This window comes from Asterias rubens, chromosome 20 (genome assembly GCF_902459465.1).
Source record: "Asterias rubens chromosome 20, eAstRub1.3, whole genome shotgun sequence".
Taxonomy (NCBI): Eukaryota; Metazoa; Echinodermata; class Asteroidea; order Forcipulatida; family Asteriidae; genus Asterias; species Asterias rubens.
Window position 1 is genome coordinate 12,199,830 of NC_047081.1, and position 17,300 is coordinate 12,217,129.

The window sequence follows — 17,300 nt, forward strand, 5'->3', positions numbered from 1 at the left end:
ATCCCCGTCCAATCTGTCAGAGTTTTATATTATTTGTTCGTATTGACAAGAATTGTTCATGTTTATTTTGTTTTTGGTTTTCGAGAAAGACTCCGATAGAGTCGAAATATTAGGCCATTCATTTATTTTTGCATTTTAAAAGAAAATCGATTTTTTTTTGCTGGTGGGTGGTTTTATACATGACACATTTGGGAATAGTTATCTGTACGAGTCCTCATCAGTTTCCCTGTTACGACCCAGGGCGCACGGGATAAAGTTTTACACGAAATGGTTAATGTTTAATGTGTTGTCTATCTGATATAGTCGACAATAATATAGGCAATTAATTAACTTTTGCAATAAAAAGAAAATCGATTTTGTTTTTGCTCGCGGGTAGGTTGTTTAAACCTTAACAAAAATAAAAATGGGAAAGATCCGCACGAATCCTCAGTTTCCCTGTCACAACCCAGTGCGCAGGGGCCAAAGTTCAAGGCAATTAACTATAGCACATTACTGCCTACTACAGTAAACCAGGTTGCCTGCTTGATAGATCCCATAAACACCGAGATACTGGTTGGAAAGCAGCGTAAATTGCAATGGCTGTCACCCGTCGGACGGCGCTCCTTGTCGGTTGGATGTGCCTGGTTCTCTGCCAAATTACAGGTAACTATTGGGTAGATTTTAGCTGCTTATACAATAATTGTTGTTGTCATGCTTTTTTAAGCCCACAATCTACACATGCAGCATGTTTGTGAGGGCGGAAACTAATGTGTGTCAGAGATCACTTTAATGCAGATTGCATGACCCGCATCATGAGTGAATGGCCTACTTGGTGTATATACTATATTATTATTATTAACACAACAACAACAATATAGAAATGTAAACACTACAAATGGTTGGACTTTGTCTTATGATAGTAAACACAAACCCAAATGTGGGTCCCTCAAATGTTTAATCAGAAACCCTATGAACACGTTGTCGAAGCCGAGGTCGACACATTGCTTCACTCCTCCGAGTAAACACACACACATTATTAAAGACATTGGAAACTATTAGTAATTGTAAAAGACGAGCTCAATCGGTCGTCGAACTTGCGAGATAATAATGAAAGAAAAAAACACCCTTGTCACACGAAGTTGTGTGCGTTTAGATGGTTGATTTCGAGACCTCAAGTTCTAATTAATCTGAGGTCTCGAAATCAAATTCGTGGAATATTACGTCTTTCTCTAAAACTATGGCACTTCAGAGGGAGCCGTTTCTCACAATGTTTTATACCATCAACCTCTCCCCATGACTTGTCACCAAGTAAGGTTTAATGTCTTGAGCACCCCTTGGGTGGATATGTTTTGCGCGTTATAAATATCTTTATTATTATTATTATTATTATTATTATTATTATTATTATTATTATTATTATTATTATTATTATTATTATTATTATTATTATTGATGTCAATAATTATTTTGAGTAATTACCAATAGTGTCCACTGCCTTTAAGAAATGTTTTACGAATGTCTTCATCGTAATCGTTCATAATAAATTTAACTTTCAAGGAGTTGGAACAGGTGTTTGTTGCTGCCCAAGACACCCCTTGTATTTTGCTAAAAGAAGACGTGATGTAGGGGGGGGGGGGCAGCCGAAAACAAGAAGATACACAACACAAACACAAAGGGAGGCGTGGTCCTATTATAAAGGACCATATTGTCTCAACGTTATGTTTCACGTGCATTAGTTACATTCACCCTTTATTTTTTTGTTCTCAGTCGCCGCACCCGTGAGCTCCAATGTTCTGATACAGAATGTGTTGAATGCACTGCGGGCACAGGTTAGATCTCAGATTAGTCTGCCCCGCTGTTATCCCATTTCTCTCTTTCTCTCTCTTCTTATTCATCTTACTAGATTGTTCTTACTGTTGAGAACAACAAGGTTTTGCCTATAAATATTGCTTGATACAAAGTCGTGCCTAAAGCGTGGTGACCGTCGTAAGCACCCCTGCAGTTTAGTGCGCACTGCCCAATCAATGCAAGGGTTGTTTGCCTCACTAAAACCCACTTTTATAACTTTCGGCAACAAGTAAAGTACACTAACATACCCGATTACATAATTATATCAATAATTCATTTAGAAGAAACTAACAGCTCTCCTTATAAAATATAATAATATTCATTAGGTGCCTACGAACTTAATTTTACGAGGTGAGAATAATATTAACTGTAGGGTTTTCATAATAGAGTCAAGCAGATACATTTCAATTGAAGTTAATTAAAACTGCATTCAGAATTACGGATTAAATCAATAAATCATGAGTGAAGTGAGAATGGATGGTTTTCCATTTAAATTATTTATTTGATATTCTTTTTAATTCAGTATGAATCGGTGAATCAGGTTATTATTGTATTTGTTTACACAATCCAGTTGTCTATAAATAATTTCATGCTTGCAAAAAAACTACTTTAGCAGTGACTCGGTAGAATTTGATTGAATGGTCATTATTTTGCTTCCCAGTGTTTACACTTTTGTAACATCGTCGTAGAACAAAAATAATAAATTTACAAAATAGGGAGACCGCCAAAACAGGGCTGGTATATAGCTTAGTTGGTAGATCGGTGGCACGTTCGTCCGGAGGTCGTTGGTTCCCCACTCTAGTCAATTCTTTGTTCAACCCCAAAGTAATAGATTTTCGATAGTAGCATAATTTTCCTTGTCGCCTTTCCATAAAGTCTGGAACGAGTGTTCGTGCAAGATGTGTCTTACAAGTGAACTCTGACCTTGCAGATGACATCAAAGTAAATAACCAAGTCAGTGGGACACTTGACTTCGAACAGTCGGTAAGTTGACATCAAGATATACACCCAAAGTAAAACACGGTAGATTTATAGTGCCGTTGGTTTTACTAGTCATCATTATTGCATCGATTCTCAAAAGAGTTCCCCTATAAAACGATACAGCAAACTTTCAGGAAAATATACCTGAAATTCATACCACTTCATCCAGTAAATAACTGGTTTGATGGTAAGTTTATATCAATGCTGCCATAAATCGCAATAATTCCAAATAAATCATAAATGTTTTAATAAAAATGGCAGTCGTGAACATTTTACAAATTATAGTGATAACAAGGTGAACTTATAAACAAAATAGCAACATCTTGGTCCGGGCTGAAGCACGAGCCTTTGTTCCCAGCCTGGGGGCGGGCGGACAGACAAAAATGACATACCCGACAAGACAGCACATAGTTTTGTCATTGAAATAAATTAGTGTCTGAATTGAGAGTTCAACGAACCATGCTTTGTATTGCTATACGTTTTTAGAATAAAATATAACCCAGCATTAATTGTAATAAGGCGCACTTTCTCTGTATTACGTTCAAAGGCGCCGGTCCAGGTCAATCAAATAATTCTCAGATGTGCTCAAATGCCAATCTGAAAAGATGTGTTTTCTTAGAAACAGTTTTGGAAGTGAGAAAATGTCATACTAATATTAGTATATAACTGTATATGATTTGCTTTCCTCAGTCATTGGGTGGTAATCTGCGGGTATCCGGCACTGTGTCTGGTATAGACCCAACCAGTGCTGATCTTCACGGGTTCCACGTCCATTCATCCAGTGATATGAGTAATGGATGTACGTCAACAGGAGGGCATTTCAATCCGTTTGGTAAAAACCACGGGGCACCTAGTGACGTAGAGAGGTTTGTTTTTGTGTTTGCATCTTCAGATCTTTCTTTGGATTTTAATTTTGGCTTTGTTCAATTCCTTCAAACCGTTGAACGGCAAACTAAAATGAATAACCTGGTCTTCTCCCACGCTTTGAATTAATCAAACATTTTCATTGTGTGAAATAGTGCAAATTTCACTCATGTCCGAGTGGTGTTCGTTTCGCTCTTTTGAGAGTGAAAGTCAGTCTGTTTCACTCTTTTGAGAGCGTAAGTCAGTCTGTTTCACTCTTTTGAGAGTGAAAGTCAGTCTGTTTCACTCTTTTGAGAGCGTAAGTCAGTCTGTTTCACTCTTTTGAGAGTGAAAGTCAGTCTGTTTCACTCTTTGAGAGAGAAATTGAAACGATTTGACCCGGCGTCCTTCTCTCTTAAAAGAGTTGTCCGCCATTGGGCTCTTTGCAATATAGTGATGACGGACAAAACGAGTGTTTTTTTTCACGCCTTTTTACACTATGAAAGTAGGACGCTTCAGGTATCATGAACGACGACCGACGTGTCGCCACGCCGTTCACTTCCTGCTTGCCGTAACACTTACAGTACGGTTAACGGTAAAGGTTTTTACGGCTACCGTTATTAACGTTCAAGCTACATCATTTAAATACCTTGCTGTGGTGTATTAATACGTTTCGACTGCAGTAGTTTTTGATTAATGTCATTAACCCTTGAATAATGTGTCTTTATCTTGATGTTTAGGCATGTTGGTGACTTTGGCAATGTTTACCAATATCACGGCAATGTTGATGTCTCTATACAAGATCACTTGGCGTCGCTGGTCGGAGACAACTCTATTATCGGAAAAGCCATCGTGGTATGTCAATTTCAATTAATTATATCTAAACTTTCGAAGTACTTACCAAAAGACTAAATTGGACGCTTTAAAGCATTATCGGCTCAAAAAACTTGTGAAATTCACGAAACGTACAAAAAGGCAATTTTATAGTATAATAAGCAATAACAGAAACTTGTTTTATTAATTTTAGTATTTCTCTAGCATTCAAAAGGGAAATATTGCTCACGGAGTATTCGAAAGAAACATACATAATGAGCTGTGTATTTTGTGTTGCCTCACAATAATATTGACCCGGCCTTCTATTGATTGAACCAATACCTTCTGTTTCTTGTCTGTTCTTCTTGTTCTCTTTTGGAGACCTTCAGTGGCCCTTTGGTCCTTTTTATTAAGTGGAGCGAGTTATCTTAAAATAAGACGTTATTATCATAAGATGTGAGATGTGTGATTAGTGGAACTGCCTCTATACGGGCAGTGTGACACAAGTACAATACAATACGAATACCTCTGTCCACTACCCATATAAAGAAGATGGAAGATCATCGCAGGGGGTCACGTCAGTGCAAACGATAAACTGATTGATTCCCTAATTGCAAAAATCTCTGATTCTTTTTTCCATTGCAGTTACACAAGGAAAGAGATGATCTTGGCACAGGTGGTTACTCTGATAGTTTGACAACTGGACACGCTGGAGCTCGTCTCGCTTGCTGTGAGATCGTCGCGGTCTAATTAGTTTGCTGTCCGAGATCATCGGGATTTAATCAATTCTTATTCAAGGATACCTCAATCTTTATTCACAGTGGACAGAGGTATTATTGTCTCTTCCTGCAGATGCAGTTTATTAAACAGTTGTTAAAATGCTTCTAATAATAGCCGAGATGTCATCAATAAACCTTTATTGATTTTCTCGTGTGATTATAACGCCGATCAGCTGCAAAACTGGTCACAACGTAGTTATTTTGGTTATGTTGACATTAAAACAAACAAAGCTAACTGTGGTTAATTCATTTGTGTTTCTATTTATGGCAGAATTAAAGCTCTTTGGTGCTTTGCATGTTGGTGGAAGGGCAAATCGTGGGTGATAATTATGTTTTAAAGTCACCTGGAAGTGGTATTTTTTCAAAATAAAGCTTTTGTCACTAATATATGTGTTTTGATGAGTGGAATGTGAATAAACAGTTAGCTAAGGTTTTAAACAATCAGTTCTTATGTTATTTACAAATTTAAGAGTAGACCCCGACCCGAGAGGGCGCTGTTCGTGACGTCAATTGAGGCAGACTTTGCCTGTAATGCGTAGAGTAAACACAATTGCAATTTTTTTTTTCCGGCAATGCCGACCAGGTGTATTGCTGCTGAATGCAGAAAAACACTTTTTGAAATGTACCAACTCACGACCTGGACGTACATGTACTCTGCACGTGTGTTTACTATACGCATTGCAGGCAAAGTCTGCCTCGATTGACGTCACAAAAGGGGTAGGCGGAGTCAACCCCCAAACAACTTTATAAGTTTTTTAAACATATAAATCGTGACAAACAATTGCTAAAAAAATTGTTTTATTGTTCGTAAGCATATACTCTTATGTTTGAAAGACAAACAATTCTATTTCCAGGTGACTTTAAGTTTTATCAGTTTTCGGAATCAATAAATATATACATCTGATAACGATTTTCAATCCGATAACGGTATACACCTTTTATTATAATTATTTATTCACCCGTGTGTCTTAGCAAATTTTTATTTAACATTATCTTTGTTGATTTTACTTTTAATTAGCTCTATTGACAAAGACAAATAAAATGAAGAATACAAAATTTTATTCATTATGTAATTCATTCAAACGTTGCAATTTGGAATTCACAATGCGTTTTGTAAAACAAAATGTGTCTAACCCGCAGCAACAAAAACGCATGAGAAGATCGTGCCCTTCCGAAACAAAAGCATAGCACCCTCCCCCGTCATATAGAAACTCCGATATAAATCGATGTTGTGGTGAGGTTACAAACAATAGCCTCCCACCTAGCTGCCTGCTGCCTGCAGCTAGCAAGCACTGATGTTACAACAAAATCACGCTCAGCCCCCGTTGTTGAGTGGTGTGTGGAGGAATTATACCTTTTCGCAAATACCGGGGCGCGCGCGTAAAGCTTGGAATTAGGTGCATTGTGGTCTTGCTGGTATCCAAATTTGATCCATATATATCCCACAATGCACCTCATTCAACAGTCTGCGCTTGCGTATTGGTATTTGCGATAAGGGATCCATTATTACGATACAGCGCCCTCTGTTGAGAAAACAGTCAACTTTGTTTGTTGCCAAGTTACACACATAATAGTTCGCCGTGGCACGTCAGAGTCGTATACAACAGATTTCCAGCTCAACTTTATACTGATGGCCGATGACAACATTTCTCTTTAGCAGCTTCCAACTTTTGACTTGAAACGTGAGTTATTTTGATAAGTCTTGATTCCTTGATGTGTTGGTGTGTGACTTCTTTTTTTAAAAGTACGTTACCGTTGGGTTTCACTTGTCACACTTGCCGATATTGATTAGGGATTTGTTGTCTCATCAAGACTAGACCGTAGACGTTAACAATAACAACACGACAAAATGGGTCAACTCGACCGATCGACAGTTAGACTTAGAAAGAACTCATGTGGGGGAGGATGGGGTTTGGAACAGTTGAGTTTTGTTCCATGCGTAAAGCTATTACAAAACAGAATATCATGTCTTCATGATTTTAATTGAATATTGATTGAACCATTAAATTTATTAACTATTATATTAGGCCTCTAAGTCTAATTATTAATTATTACAATCATGTATTCTCAGAGAGTCCGACCATGTCCGACTGAGTCCATCCATTCATCCATGAAATGAATCCACGATATATCCAATTTTACCAAGCAAGAGTAGGCTAATTTAATATACATGTAAAAAGTTAATAGCAGTACAGTAGACTTGCACTTTGCAGGTATAACATACATGTTTAAAATCTTTTTTTTTTATGCAGTGTTGGCTCAGAAAAGAGCCAGTTTCAAAGCTGGTTTCAGAGCCAACACCCCCTCAAAAGAGATTTTACACAGTGACATGGTTGTAAACTTGTACTTTGTAGTAGGCCTTACCGCGAATCCTAGTTTACTAAGCTATGTATTAATTAGCCTACATTTATGATTTATATTCATTATTCTCCACACCATCAACACACAAAGCTTCAAACACCATTTACAATTTGACCAAGTTTTTAATAAATAAATATATTTTGTTTTTACCTCTCTGATCTGAAATTGAGAATCTGACCTTTCCTCCTTCATTTACCAGCATTAAACCTGTACTCCAGTCCAGTCTCTACAAACAATAAACATTGAATGAATGTTAATTTCTATTGAATGATGTTGTGGTTTTTTTTGTGTTTTTTTTGTTTTTTTTGGGGGGGGGCGGTGGGGGTGGTAATAAGTTTGTTAATTTGATTGTAAATGATTTGATTCTCCAGATTAATTCAACAAAGAATAACACCCAACCACTTCCACTATGCCTGTCCCACTGGTTGAGGGAATCGAAGACCACATCAGAAAGTTTATGCTTTCTAAACGGGTCCGTGTCGCAGAATTCTTCAAAGATTTTGACATTTTGAGAAGTGGATGTGTTACAAGTGAGTACAAAAAATAGGTGCATTGATCGCTTTGAAATAATTGTCTAAAGTAACTTTGTACACAATACATCCCAAGGACGGTAATTAATCCTAACCTGGGCTGGGCATGCCTTTTACTCGATAAGATCTTTAAATACGATCTTGAACCTATAAATAGGCCTATAAATATGAATATTCATATTAGTAAACTTGCCGGTACAACCATAGGTCAAATCTTTTTTGAAGGAGTAGTGGCTCTGATAAGAGCCGCTTTAATCTTGATGTTTTGACCTTCAGAGGAAATGTTAAATGTTGAGATAATTACCGCAGAGTACTCCCCTTTTCAGGGCCAATACACTTGTTTCAAGGGGTATTTGACTACAGAAATACTGACCATGTGACACTGAAATGTTGATTTTGTACCACGCTACCCACTTGAGAATGTCTGTGAGTAAGTGTAGACTACAGTACATAGACTATGCAAACCATTGCACTATCGTGTAACAGTATCCGCACAGTGTACAGTACACTGTCAGCGTGGGGTTACTCCAAGTGAAAACCTGTCTGCCTTGTGCAAGGCTAGAATAGTATTATTAAACGTCCTATTGTTTTTATCTTCTTTGTCTTAGAATCCCAATTCAAGAGATGTCTTGATCAGAGTTTTTCCAGTATCCTCTCCGAGGGAGAGGAAGATGTTCTTATTGAGAAATTCAAAGACAATAATGGGATGGTCAACTATAAGAGGTTTGCTGATGTCATTGAAAGCAGTAAGTACAAGAAATGTTATCAAAACACTCAGGGATTTGATTAAAAGTTGATAAATGATGACTGTTAAAATACTTTGAAAAATATATTAATAAAACCACAAACAGCAGTCAAACAAGTCACTTTGTGACTGTGTGTAATGAACAGGTTGAGGATTAACTAAATCTAATTTTGGAATCTCATTATTTTGCATTGCAGCTTTCCAGCCAGACAACCTAAAAGTTGAGCCAAAGACACAAACGATTGCACCAGATGAGTTGTAAGTATTGACTTTCAAAGAGCCCCTGCTTACCGGCAGATTTTATGCTTAGTGCTCATATTCCATATCCGAGCGCTGCTAACAAACAGGCATGCTATGCTTTCCTAGGTAACTGTATGAAAGTATCTGACGTAAAACTGCAAATCCATGGTGATTGCATAAGCTGCCTGTCTAAGTCTCTTGCTAACCTGTGCCATGCTTGATCTGGGATTCAAACCAGGGTCCTTGCAGGTGTAATGCAGGGATGAAACGATGAGCTAACCTGAGTGTCAAGATTTGTAGCAGTGAAGTTGAGGTTAAAATGTAAACATTAAACCACATCAATCTCAACATATTTATTAATAATTTTTGTGTTTATTATTTCAAATTTTAGCCTTGGTACTACTCGTTCATTGCGACCACTCAGCCCAGCGTCAGTGAAGAAGGTTCAGCTGATCATTCAGAGGATTGCTCCGTATTACAAATACCATGGAATCAATATCAGTTCTAGCTACACTGACTTTGATAGACATCATATTGGAACTGTTACTGACAGCCAGGTCAGTATAATAAGAATCATTAATTCAGTTCTTAATAACACTTAATATCAGACCCTATTAGTGTCCCCTAGCCCTAATGGTTTTTCCTACAGGTATGCAGAGCTACACTTGGAATTAAAAGACATACTTAAAAAAGGGGCTTTTAACGGTTTATTTACAAGCTGCGGTGCAAGTTGATGCAGGCAACACCATGCCATAAACACGTACTTCTTAAGTTAAGTTTACTCGGTTCTTATCCTTGCATAGCAACACACACAGGAAACTAAGACAATAATGTCGTTGTGAAGGACATTGTATGGTAGACTGCGGCGAACATGGTCATCAAAACCAGATTTCACCACTTTCTTGTCTTTAAGGGATTCTAAACCAATTTGCTCTTTGGTCTATTTTTTTTGCAGTTTGCGAGGAGTTTTCCACGACCACCAGGTCTTGAAGATGAAGAAGTAGAGCTCCTGAAGAAGAGCTATTTGGACCCAAACACCCCAAACCTCTGCAACTATCTCAACTTCCACAACGATGTTGAGGCAGCCAAAGCTGGACTCGAGGATGATCTATTTAATCCTTTGCCTCAGAATCATTACAACATTCCAAGAGTGGTGCGTAACTTTTTTGTTTTTGGTTGTTAGAATTTGAAACTTTGTATGGCAGGGATAAGTTAAAAAACAAAACTCGAGAGAAAAGTCTCCAGGTATTGAAAAGTATGAACATATTTGAATACAACTCCTTCACATTTAAGACTGCTGCCAGCTTTCACTATGAATATTCATAATGTCCTTTATTTCTTAACTAATCAGGAAAAAGGAGACGAGGTACTAAGGGAGATCTTCAAACGTATTCAGATCGCAGTCCACAAGAACGGAATTCGAACCACTGAGTTTTTCTGCGACCATGACAAACTTCGTAGCGGTGTCATCACAGAGAATCAGTTCAAGTGTGGTCTGATGTTGTGTGTTGGTAAAGAAGGTTGTTTGACTCGCGGAGAGGTGCAGCAGCTAGCGGAGTTTTACAAGTTGCCAGACGGGAGGGTGCGCTACAAGGAGTTCTGTGATCTTATGGAAAACGGTACGTATAATGGACTCGTTCACCCAACATCATCACTCATAAAAAATCTTGGTAGAATCTTGTTCACAGTCCCTAGTCAGCTTCCCTGTTTGTTATTGTACGGTTTGCATTGTAGATGACGCACATGCAGTAAGCCTGGTTGAATCTTGTTCACAGTCCCTAGTCAGCTTCCCTGTTTGTTATTGTACGGTTTGCATTGTAGATGACGCACATGCAGTAAGCCTGGGTGTATGTCCCTAGTCAGCTTCCCTGTTTGTTATTGTACGGTTTGCATTGTAGATGACGCACATGCAGTAAGCCTGGTTGTATGTCCCTAGTCAGCTTCCCTGTTTGTTATTGTACGGTTTGCATTGTAGATGACGCACATGCAGTAAGCCTGGTTGTATTTCCTGCGAATGCAAAGCAAATTTTGACGCCACAAATGCTGTTTTTGGAGCAAATGTTTTACAGGAGTTGAACACAGGAACGCAGGAAGAAAAAGGAAACCAAGCTTTAGACATGTAGTTTCTAGTAGGCTTTAATTTATTTGTGACTAAATTTTCAACAAATTTGTATTTCCTCCCTTCAATATTCAAAGTGCCTCCTTTAAGATTGCATGAATTTTATCGGTGAGTTTCCTGTAAATAATTTTTTTAAAATAATTTCTTGGCACAGCATTCAATGAGCCCCACCTTGAGAAGAACCCAGAGACGCGAGTGTACCGTCCGCCTCAAGGTCAACTCTCAAGGTCGTTGAACCCTCTTAGCCAATCAGAGGAAGCTAGAGTTTCTACGATTCTCAAGGAGATGTCTTCAACTGTTGAGAGGCGGAGACTCATGTGCTTCCCCATCTTCAAGGATTACGATCGAGTAAGTCAGAAGAAAACCTTTTAACTGAGTTTTGTTTTCAATAATTAAAGAAAGGGTAAACTTTTGGTTGGCCAAGCACCAGTATCCTCATTTGACAATTTTGACTCAATTGATCATCGAAGTTGCGAGATAATATCGCAAGAAACAACACAGAGCAATTATAATGTAAGTTATTTGCGAAAGTTGTGCCACGATATACGCAACCAATTCTATAAAAACTGTCTCCATAAGACGTAGGTGAAAATTAAACTAGTGTGTGAGTTAATTGTTCAGAAAACTTGTGATTCTGTCTAGCCTTTTTAATTATGATCCAAATTTGTCTTTGTACTTTTAGAGTAAAGCCTACACTCGTAACATCACACCGTCGCAGTTCCGTCGCATCCTCCACTTCTTGAGCATTAACGTCCAATCAGAAGACTTCAAACTTCTATGTCGTAAATTTGAAGAACCCAAAAGTGGTGATGTGAACTATCCAGCACTGGTTCAAGCTATTGATAAAGGTAAGCTTATCATCGCAAGTCTCAATATTTGTTCATTGCTTTAAATGTAAAAAGCGTTGTTTTAAAGTTGCAGGAGTAAGTGCCAAAAAGTGCACCAATATTGAAGATAAAATAGACCTTGCGACATACTCTTTCTTAATTTGTTTGTCTTTGAGCCACTGTCAGAGGCTTGCTTGAGCTGAAAGTGCTATAATGAAAGAGTCTTATAACTCAAAGTACTTTCAATAGAACTAATTCAGGGCTAGGGTTCAGGTTGAGTTATGTCGGGGTACCTCAGCTCAACTGATTCATGTTACAGCAAACCTACTTTCTATAATTTGTTTCCATGGTGCAAAGTTTCAAATCCTACTTCTATGGATAATTTATATTCACCTGTTTTGTGTCTCTCCTACCAGACTATATTGCCTTCACAATGGACTCAGATACACCAGCTGAGAAGGAACCACCTCGGACTCCATACGATCAGAAAGCACTGGACACTAGCCAAGTGGATCTCATTGACTTATTGAAGAGAATCAAACATGATGTATTGGTCAACAGAGTCAGGGTAAATAGTCGATTAAATCTCTTGTATGAAATTTTGTTATATCAAGTTATATATTGCAACTGAAAAAGGCGTGGGTAAAAGTTGAAATAATTTGAGGTTGAACTAAGAAAAGTTGACTGGCCAGTGTTCTTTGCTCAACTCAAAATTAAACTATATCAAACAAACACTTCACACTCATGTGAATGTTTCTGAAAATATTTGAGCGAAAATATGTAATCATTCTTTGAAAAATTTGGGAAAATGTCACAAAATGTGTCACACATTATTCGAACTTCCACATTTATTTTCTGCCACACAGGTTTGCGAGTACTTCCAAGACTTTGACCCATTGAGAGAGCATTCCATCCCACGTAGCCAGTTCACTATGGGTCTGACATCGATGGGACAACGTAACCTAACCAGGGAGGAATCGAAAGCTCTATGTGATTACTACACTCACCCACAGAAACCTCTACATGTCCAATGGAAACGCTTTGAGAAAGACATCGAAGGTGGTGAGTTCACCCTTCTGGAATTTCTTTAATTATTTGTAATAATAATTCATGCAAGTCGCCAGCCACACAATGCCTGAAGGCCACTTCAAGGTGTTGGCTACAACCAACTATTTGTGAGGGGCCGGTGCCACTCCTTGGGCTGAAACAGGGTTGCCCCATTTGCAGTCAAAGGGACCAGGGCTCGGTTTGATAAAGAGCTCAGAGCGGTTATGCCTTTTGACAAGATATAAAAGCGGAAAGGGCCGTCTTCAGGTGCAAAAAAATTGTCTAAATCCGATTTCCTTTTGAAAGTGATGGTATTTTTTTATCGGCACAGGTTTTAGTTTTTAAATCCTGTTTCTTTTATACAGTTTTTACTCAGGTAGAACCTGACTTGGAGAAGACCCCCACCAATAAAGTCCTTCCACATGAGTCTTTCCTCATCGAGAAGCCAGGCACCATGAACTGGTCTTCAGCAACCCCTGACCAGGCTGCCATCGTTGACCATGCCATGGACCGCATGCACAAACGCAGCGTCCAGCGACGCATCCACAGCAAGCCCTGCTTCCAAGACTATGACTTACACAACATGGGGGTGGTCACCAAGCAGCAATTCCGTCAATGCCTGACCTTCCTGGGGCTTAACGCCTCTGAGATTGAGATGGAGCTTCTGGAGTTGAAGTACGCCAATGCGATGGGATTCAACTACCTAAGGTTCCTGGAGGATCTACAACCGAGGGACCCCCAGGAGCTGAAATACACCAAGAGGCTTGAAGACCTCAGACTGGTTAACTCTAGAGTGGTATCGCTAGAGAAGAATCCACTGTCAAACTATGAGGAGATCATGAAAAAGATTAAGATTAAGGTACAACCCTAAAGTAATATTGGATTGAAAAGTCTATTAATCGACTCCCCAAATCACCCCCAAAACATTCAAATTGTATTGTTCAAGACAAGAAACAGCAATACTGATTAAAAGAAAACAAAATGTAGTTTAAAAAGGAAAGTTCACTGACTATAAAGAGCAACTGCGTCAATGTATAATTTGATTGGCTCAACTGAAAAAAGCACACAATGAGCATTGCACAAAACTATTTGAAAACCTTAGCTGTTTGTTATTGTTTTCACTGATTCAAGATTATTGATTTTGATGAAATGTTCAAAAGTTTGTCAATTGGTGATGAACTGACGTGCTATTTACTTCCTAAACAATATTTTTGTGCACAATTAATTCAACGCTGCAATCTAAAGTTGTGAAAACTTAGATGAGTATCATTTTGTTGCTTCTCCCAGTTTTTCATTTACCATCAACTCGGGCCCACGGCACCAATGGCTGTTGTAGTGCCCTATGCTATGCCCTTTGTTAAGTTCCAATACAAACATTTTCCTTATACAAGTGCCCCTTGACAAAAGGAAATTACTGTGCCCCTTCAAGTATGAAGTTCAAGGCTTGTCAACTATTTTTTTTTTACAATAATTTTTCTTAAAATCGCAGGTCAGTCGAGAGAGAATCCGAGTCCAAGAGTTTATTCGTGACTATGATAAGCTCCGTACGGGTCGCATGCTGAAGACGACATTCAGGCGAGCTCTTGATCTTGCACATCTTGAACTTCAAGCGTCAGAAGTGGACATCTTGCAGCAAGTGTAAGTCTCTAATAAGACTTTAGTTATCATATAAAGTAACACTTATTTTACATGGCTATAGAAGTACCCTTTTCTATAATATTTCTTTGCCCAACCCCAATTTTTTATTTGTTTGGAGTAAAATGCTCATCCTTGATACCTTATTGCACCGCAGAAAATATAAACCAACAATGGAGATTTAAGATCCTAGTCAATCTTATTAAAATTGGCAAAAGTTTGTTGTCTACCATAAACTGAGGCAGCTAAAATGAAAGTAGATAAAAACAACAATATAACTCTTGCCTCAACCCCCAACTCCCGCCTGTAAGATTAAAAGAAGTTGAACAACTCACAAACTTCCATTCACTTTATCTACTTTTGCTTATAGATCCTTTCTTTGTTTATCTTTATAGCTATGAATACCCACCTGATGTTGCCTACGTCCAGTACGAGCCGTTCTGTGATGAGATCGAAAGCATTTTCACTTTGAAGCATTTAGAGAAAGCTCCTCAGGTCAAACCCGTCCAGTTCAAGCCTCCAGTTGAGGTCGATCTGAATATCCTTGATAAAGACTCGGAAATCATTCTTCAACGAACTCTGGCTAGACTTGCAGAACAGGTAAATACTCTTGAAGGAATCATTATTGTTTCTGAAGATTAAATCATGAATCTATTGAATCATGTTTGTTTTTGTTAAACAAAAACATTATCTGCATTTGGAATTTCCATCCTTTTTTACATTTAATAAAATTGTTTCACTGCAAAAAAAAAGGAAATCTTCCTATGATTTATTCTTGGATCAAAACGATTTTTGTGTTGCTCTATGCCATGGATAATGCACAAAATACATCATTCGAAATTGACATTATACGTGGGAAAAGGATGTGACTTAAATGTCAGGATCCTGGCAACTTTTGTTTGACTACTTTTAAAAGCAACTTTTTTTTGCCTCTTGTTTTTCTTGAACTATCTAGGTCAGGAAATCGAATATGCAGATGTACACATTCTTTGAGGACTACGATCGTGTACACAACGGCACAGTCTCGCGATCACAGTTCCGTCGTGTCCTGAGTGAACTTGAGCTTGGTTCACTTGTCAATGAAACCGAATTCCAAGTTCTCTACCAGAAATTTGACATCAAGGTTGGCGGAAAAGATGTCATGGACTACAATACATTCTGTGATGTCATCTACAAAATGGCCAAGATTGAATTGTTTAGACCATAAAGTTCTTGTTTGTTAAGGTTTTTTCTCAAAGAGCTAGACTTGTTGTAAGCCTTCATCACTACTGTCTGAAATGTTGACTTACGCTGAGCAGTCAGCGAGTAGAAGTCAACACCTTTGTTTTGGAGGTAAAAGGCGTAAGGGCTCAGGGTGTTTGGGCTCATTTATTTTTATGAAAAAGGGTCAATCCATGAGACAAAATGTTAAATTTATAAAACAATTGTAAATAATACATGTATCGACAATAGCCGTGAAATAATTTCTGATACTTTGTGTTACAAGGGTTGGTAAGAATAAAAATCACAAAGAAAGTCCTCAAGCATTCTATTTTTGTTTCTCAATAAACTTTGCAATTGGCTTAAGCAAATTATGACAACATATCAGACACTTTACAAAAATATTGATCAGAAATTGTGAGCATCCATACTAAGTTGATAACATGTTCAAAGGTTTCAGTTGATAAACACTTGTGTGGTGTGTGAATGAAGACAGCTTTAAAAAGTAGAGCGTAACTGTTAAGTACAGGGAATTCTTGCTTAGCAAAAACAGCTTACCAGCCACAATCCATTAAGTTTACACGGTTATGACTGGACACTCATTTCGTGCTTATAATAGAAATCTCTCAAGCATTATTTTTCTCCTAAAACAGCTTCAAGTGAAATTAGGCCCTCGGACTCAATGTGAATGAATACAACCCAAAAATATGTTATTTTACCACTTGTAAATTTTACCACTTGTAATTCAAGCCCATTGTTGCACCCCAACATTAATTTGGCATTCAGTTTCATTTTGTTTATGTAAATAATTAATACTCTATTCAGTTCCGTTGGATTTTGTTTTGAAAATATATTAATTTGTAAAAGGCCTGATTAAAATTGTACAGTACAAACTTGTTATTTCAAGTCTGAAGTTGATTTTGAAACTGTGTTGTTGATAAACGAGATTTTTGTGGATGTTAAGAATTGCTCCCCCCCCCATTATTCCCCTTCTTGTTTGCCCTTTTCAACAACAACAATTCTTCTGTTTTTTTTCTGCTTGTACCAATTAAACTAGAGGATCACCAGCTGCAAAACACAGAGGGAGACGTTTCTCACAACGTTTTATATTATTATCAACCTCTCCGCATTACTCAAAGGATATAATACATGCAGTATTTCTCTCTAAGTAAAAAGAAGGTTCGAAACTTGTATAGTATTGATTGAGATTAATTAACAATTAATTAAATTTGATTTTAACGTTTTAGATCGCGATTATTTTCTCTGCATAGTCCGCTAAAAAAAAAAAAAAGCCGCACGTCCTACACGGTTTATGCATAAACCGTGTAGGACGCGTGGCTTTTTTTTCATATA

At 37.9% G+C, this 17,300-nt stretch overlaps 2 protein-coding genes across 3 annotated transcripts; both read left to right on the plus strand.

The window, feature by feature from the left end:
• Positions 1-490: 490 nt before the first annotated feature.
• Positions 491-5,492, plus strand: LOC117303582 (superoxide dismutase [Cu-Zn]-like). Its single transcript, XM_033787783.1, has 6 exons — positions 491-642; positions 1,747-1,808; positions 2,704-2,811; positions 3,499-3,674; positions 4,392-4,506; positions 5,110-5,492. The coding sequence occupies exons 1-6, from the start codon at positions 576-578 to the stop codon at positions 5,212-5,214; spliced, it is 633 nt and encodes a 210-aa protein (XP_033643674.1). The 5' UTR covers positions 491-575; the 3' UTR covers positions 5,215-5,492.
• A 1,216-nt stretch (positions 5,493-6,708) lies between these two features.
• Positions 6,709-16,853, plus strand: LOC117304058. 2 transcript variants are annotated; one of them, XM_033788545.1, is made up of 15 exons: positions 6,709-6,925; positions 7,976-8,134; positions 8,743-8,880; positions 9,077-9,137; positions 9,511-9,676; positions 10,075-10,272; positions 10,471-10,738; positions 11,393-11,586; positions 11,921-12,086; positions 12,482-12,633; positions 12,932-13,127; positions 13,478-13,971; positions 14,602-14,750; positions 15,143-15,347; positions 15,703-16,853. In XM_033788545.1, exons 2-15 carry the CDS (start codon positions 8,014-8,016, stop codon positions 15,952-15,954), a joined length of 2,760 nt encoding a protein of 919 aa, XP_033644436.1. In that variant the 5' UTR covers positions 6,709-6,925; positions 7,976-8,013; the 3' UTR covers positions 15,955-16,853. The 2 variants fall into 2 exon arrangements, with proteins under 2 accessions (XP_033644436.1, XP_033644437.1); XM_033788546.1 differs by lacking the exon at positions 7,976-8,134.
• The last annotated feature ends 447 nt before the right edge of the window (positions 16,854-17,300 follow it).

Excerpts from the sequence above, each read along its gene's own strand:
- LOC117304058 (XM_033788545.1), top strand. The coding sequence starts at position 8,014 with ATGCCTGTCCCACTGGTTGAGGGAATCGAAGACCACATCAGAAAGTTT. Across the intron at positions 8,881-9,076 it reads TGCTGATGTCATTGAAAGCA|CTTTCCAGCCAGACAACCTA; the intron begins GTAAGTACAAGA and ends TTTGCATTGCAG. Across the intron at positions 12,087-12,481 it reads GGTTCAAGCTATTGATAAAG|ACTATATTGCCTTCACAATG; the intron begins GTAAGCTTATCA and ends CTCTCCTACCAG.
- LOC117303582 (XM_033787783.1), top strand. The coding sequence starts at position 576 with ATGGCTGTCACCCGTCGGACGGCGCTCCTTGTCGGTTGGATGTGCCTG. Across the intron at positions 2,812-3,498 it reads CACTTGACTTCGAACAGTCG|TCATTGGGTGGTAATCTGCG; the intron begins GTAAGTTGACAT and ends TGCTTTCCTCAG. Across the intron at positions 3,675-4,391 it reads GCACCTAGTGACGTAGAGAG|GCATGTTGGTGACTTTGGCA; the intron begins GTTTGTTTTTGT and ends CTTGATGTTTAG.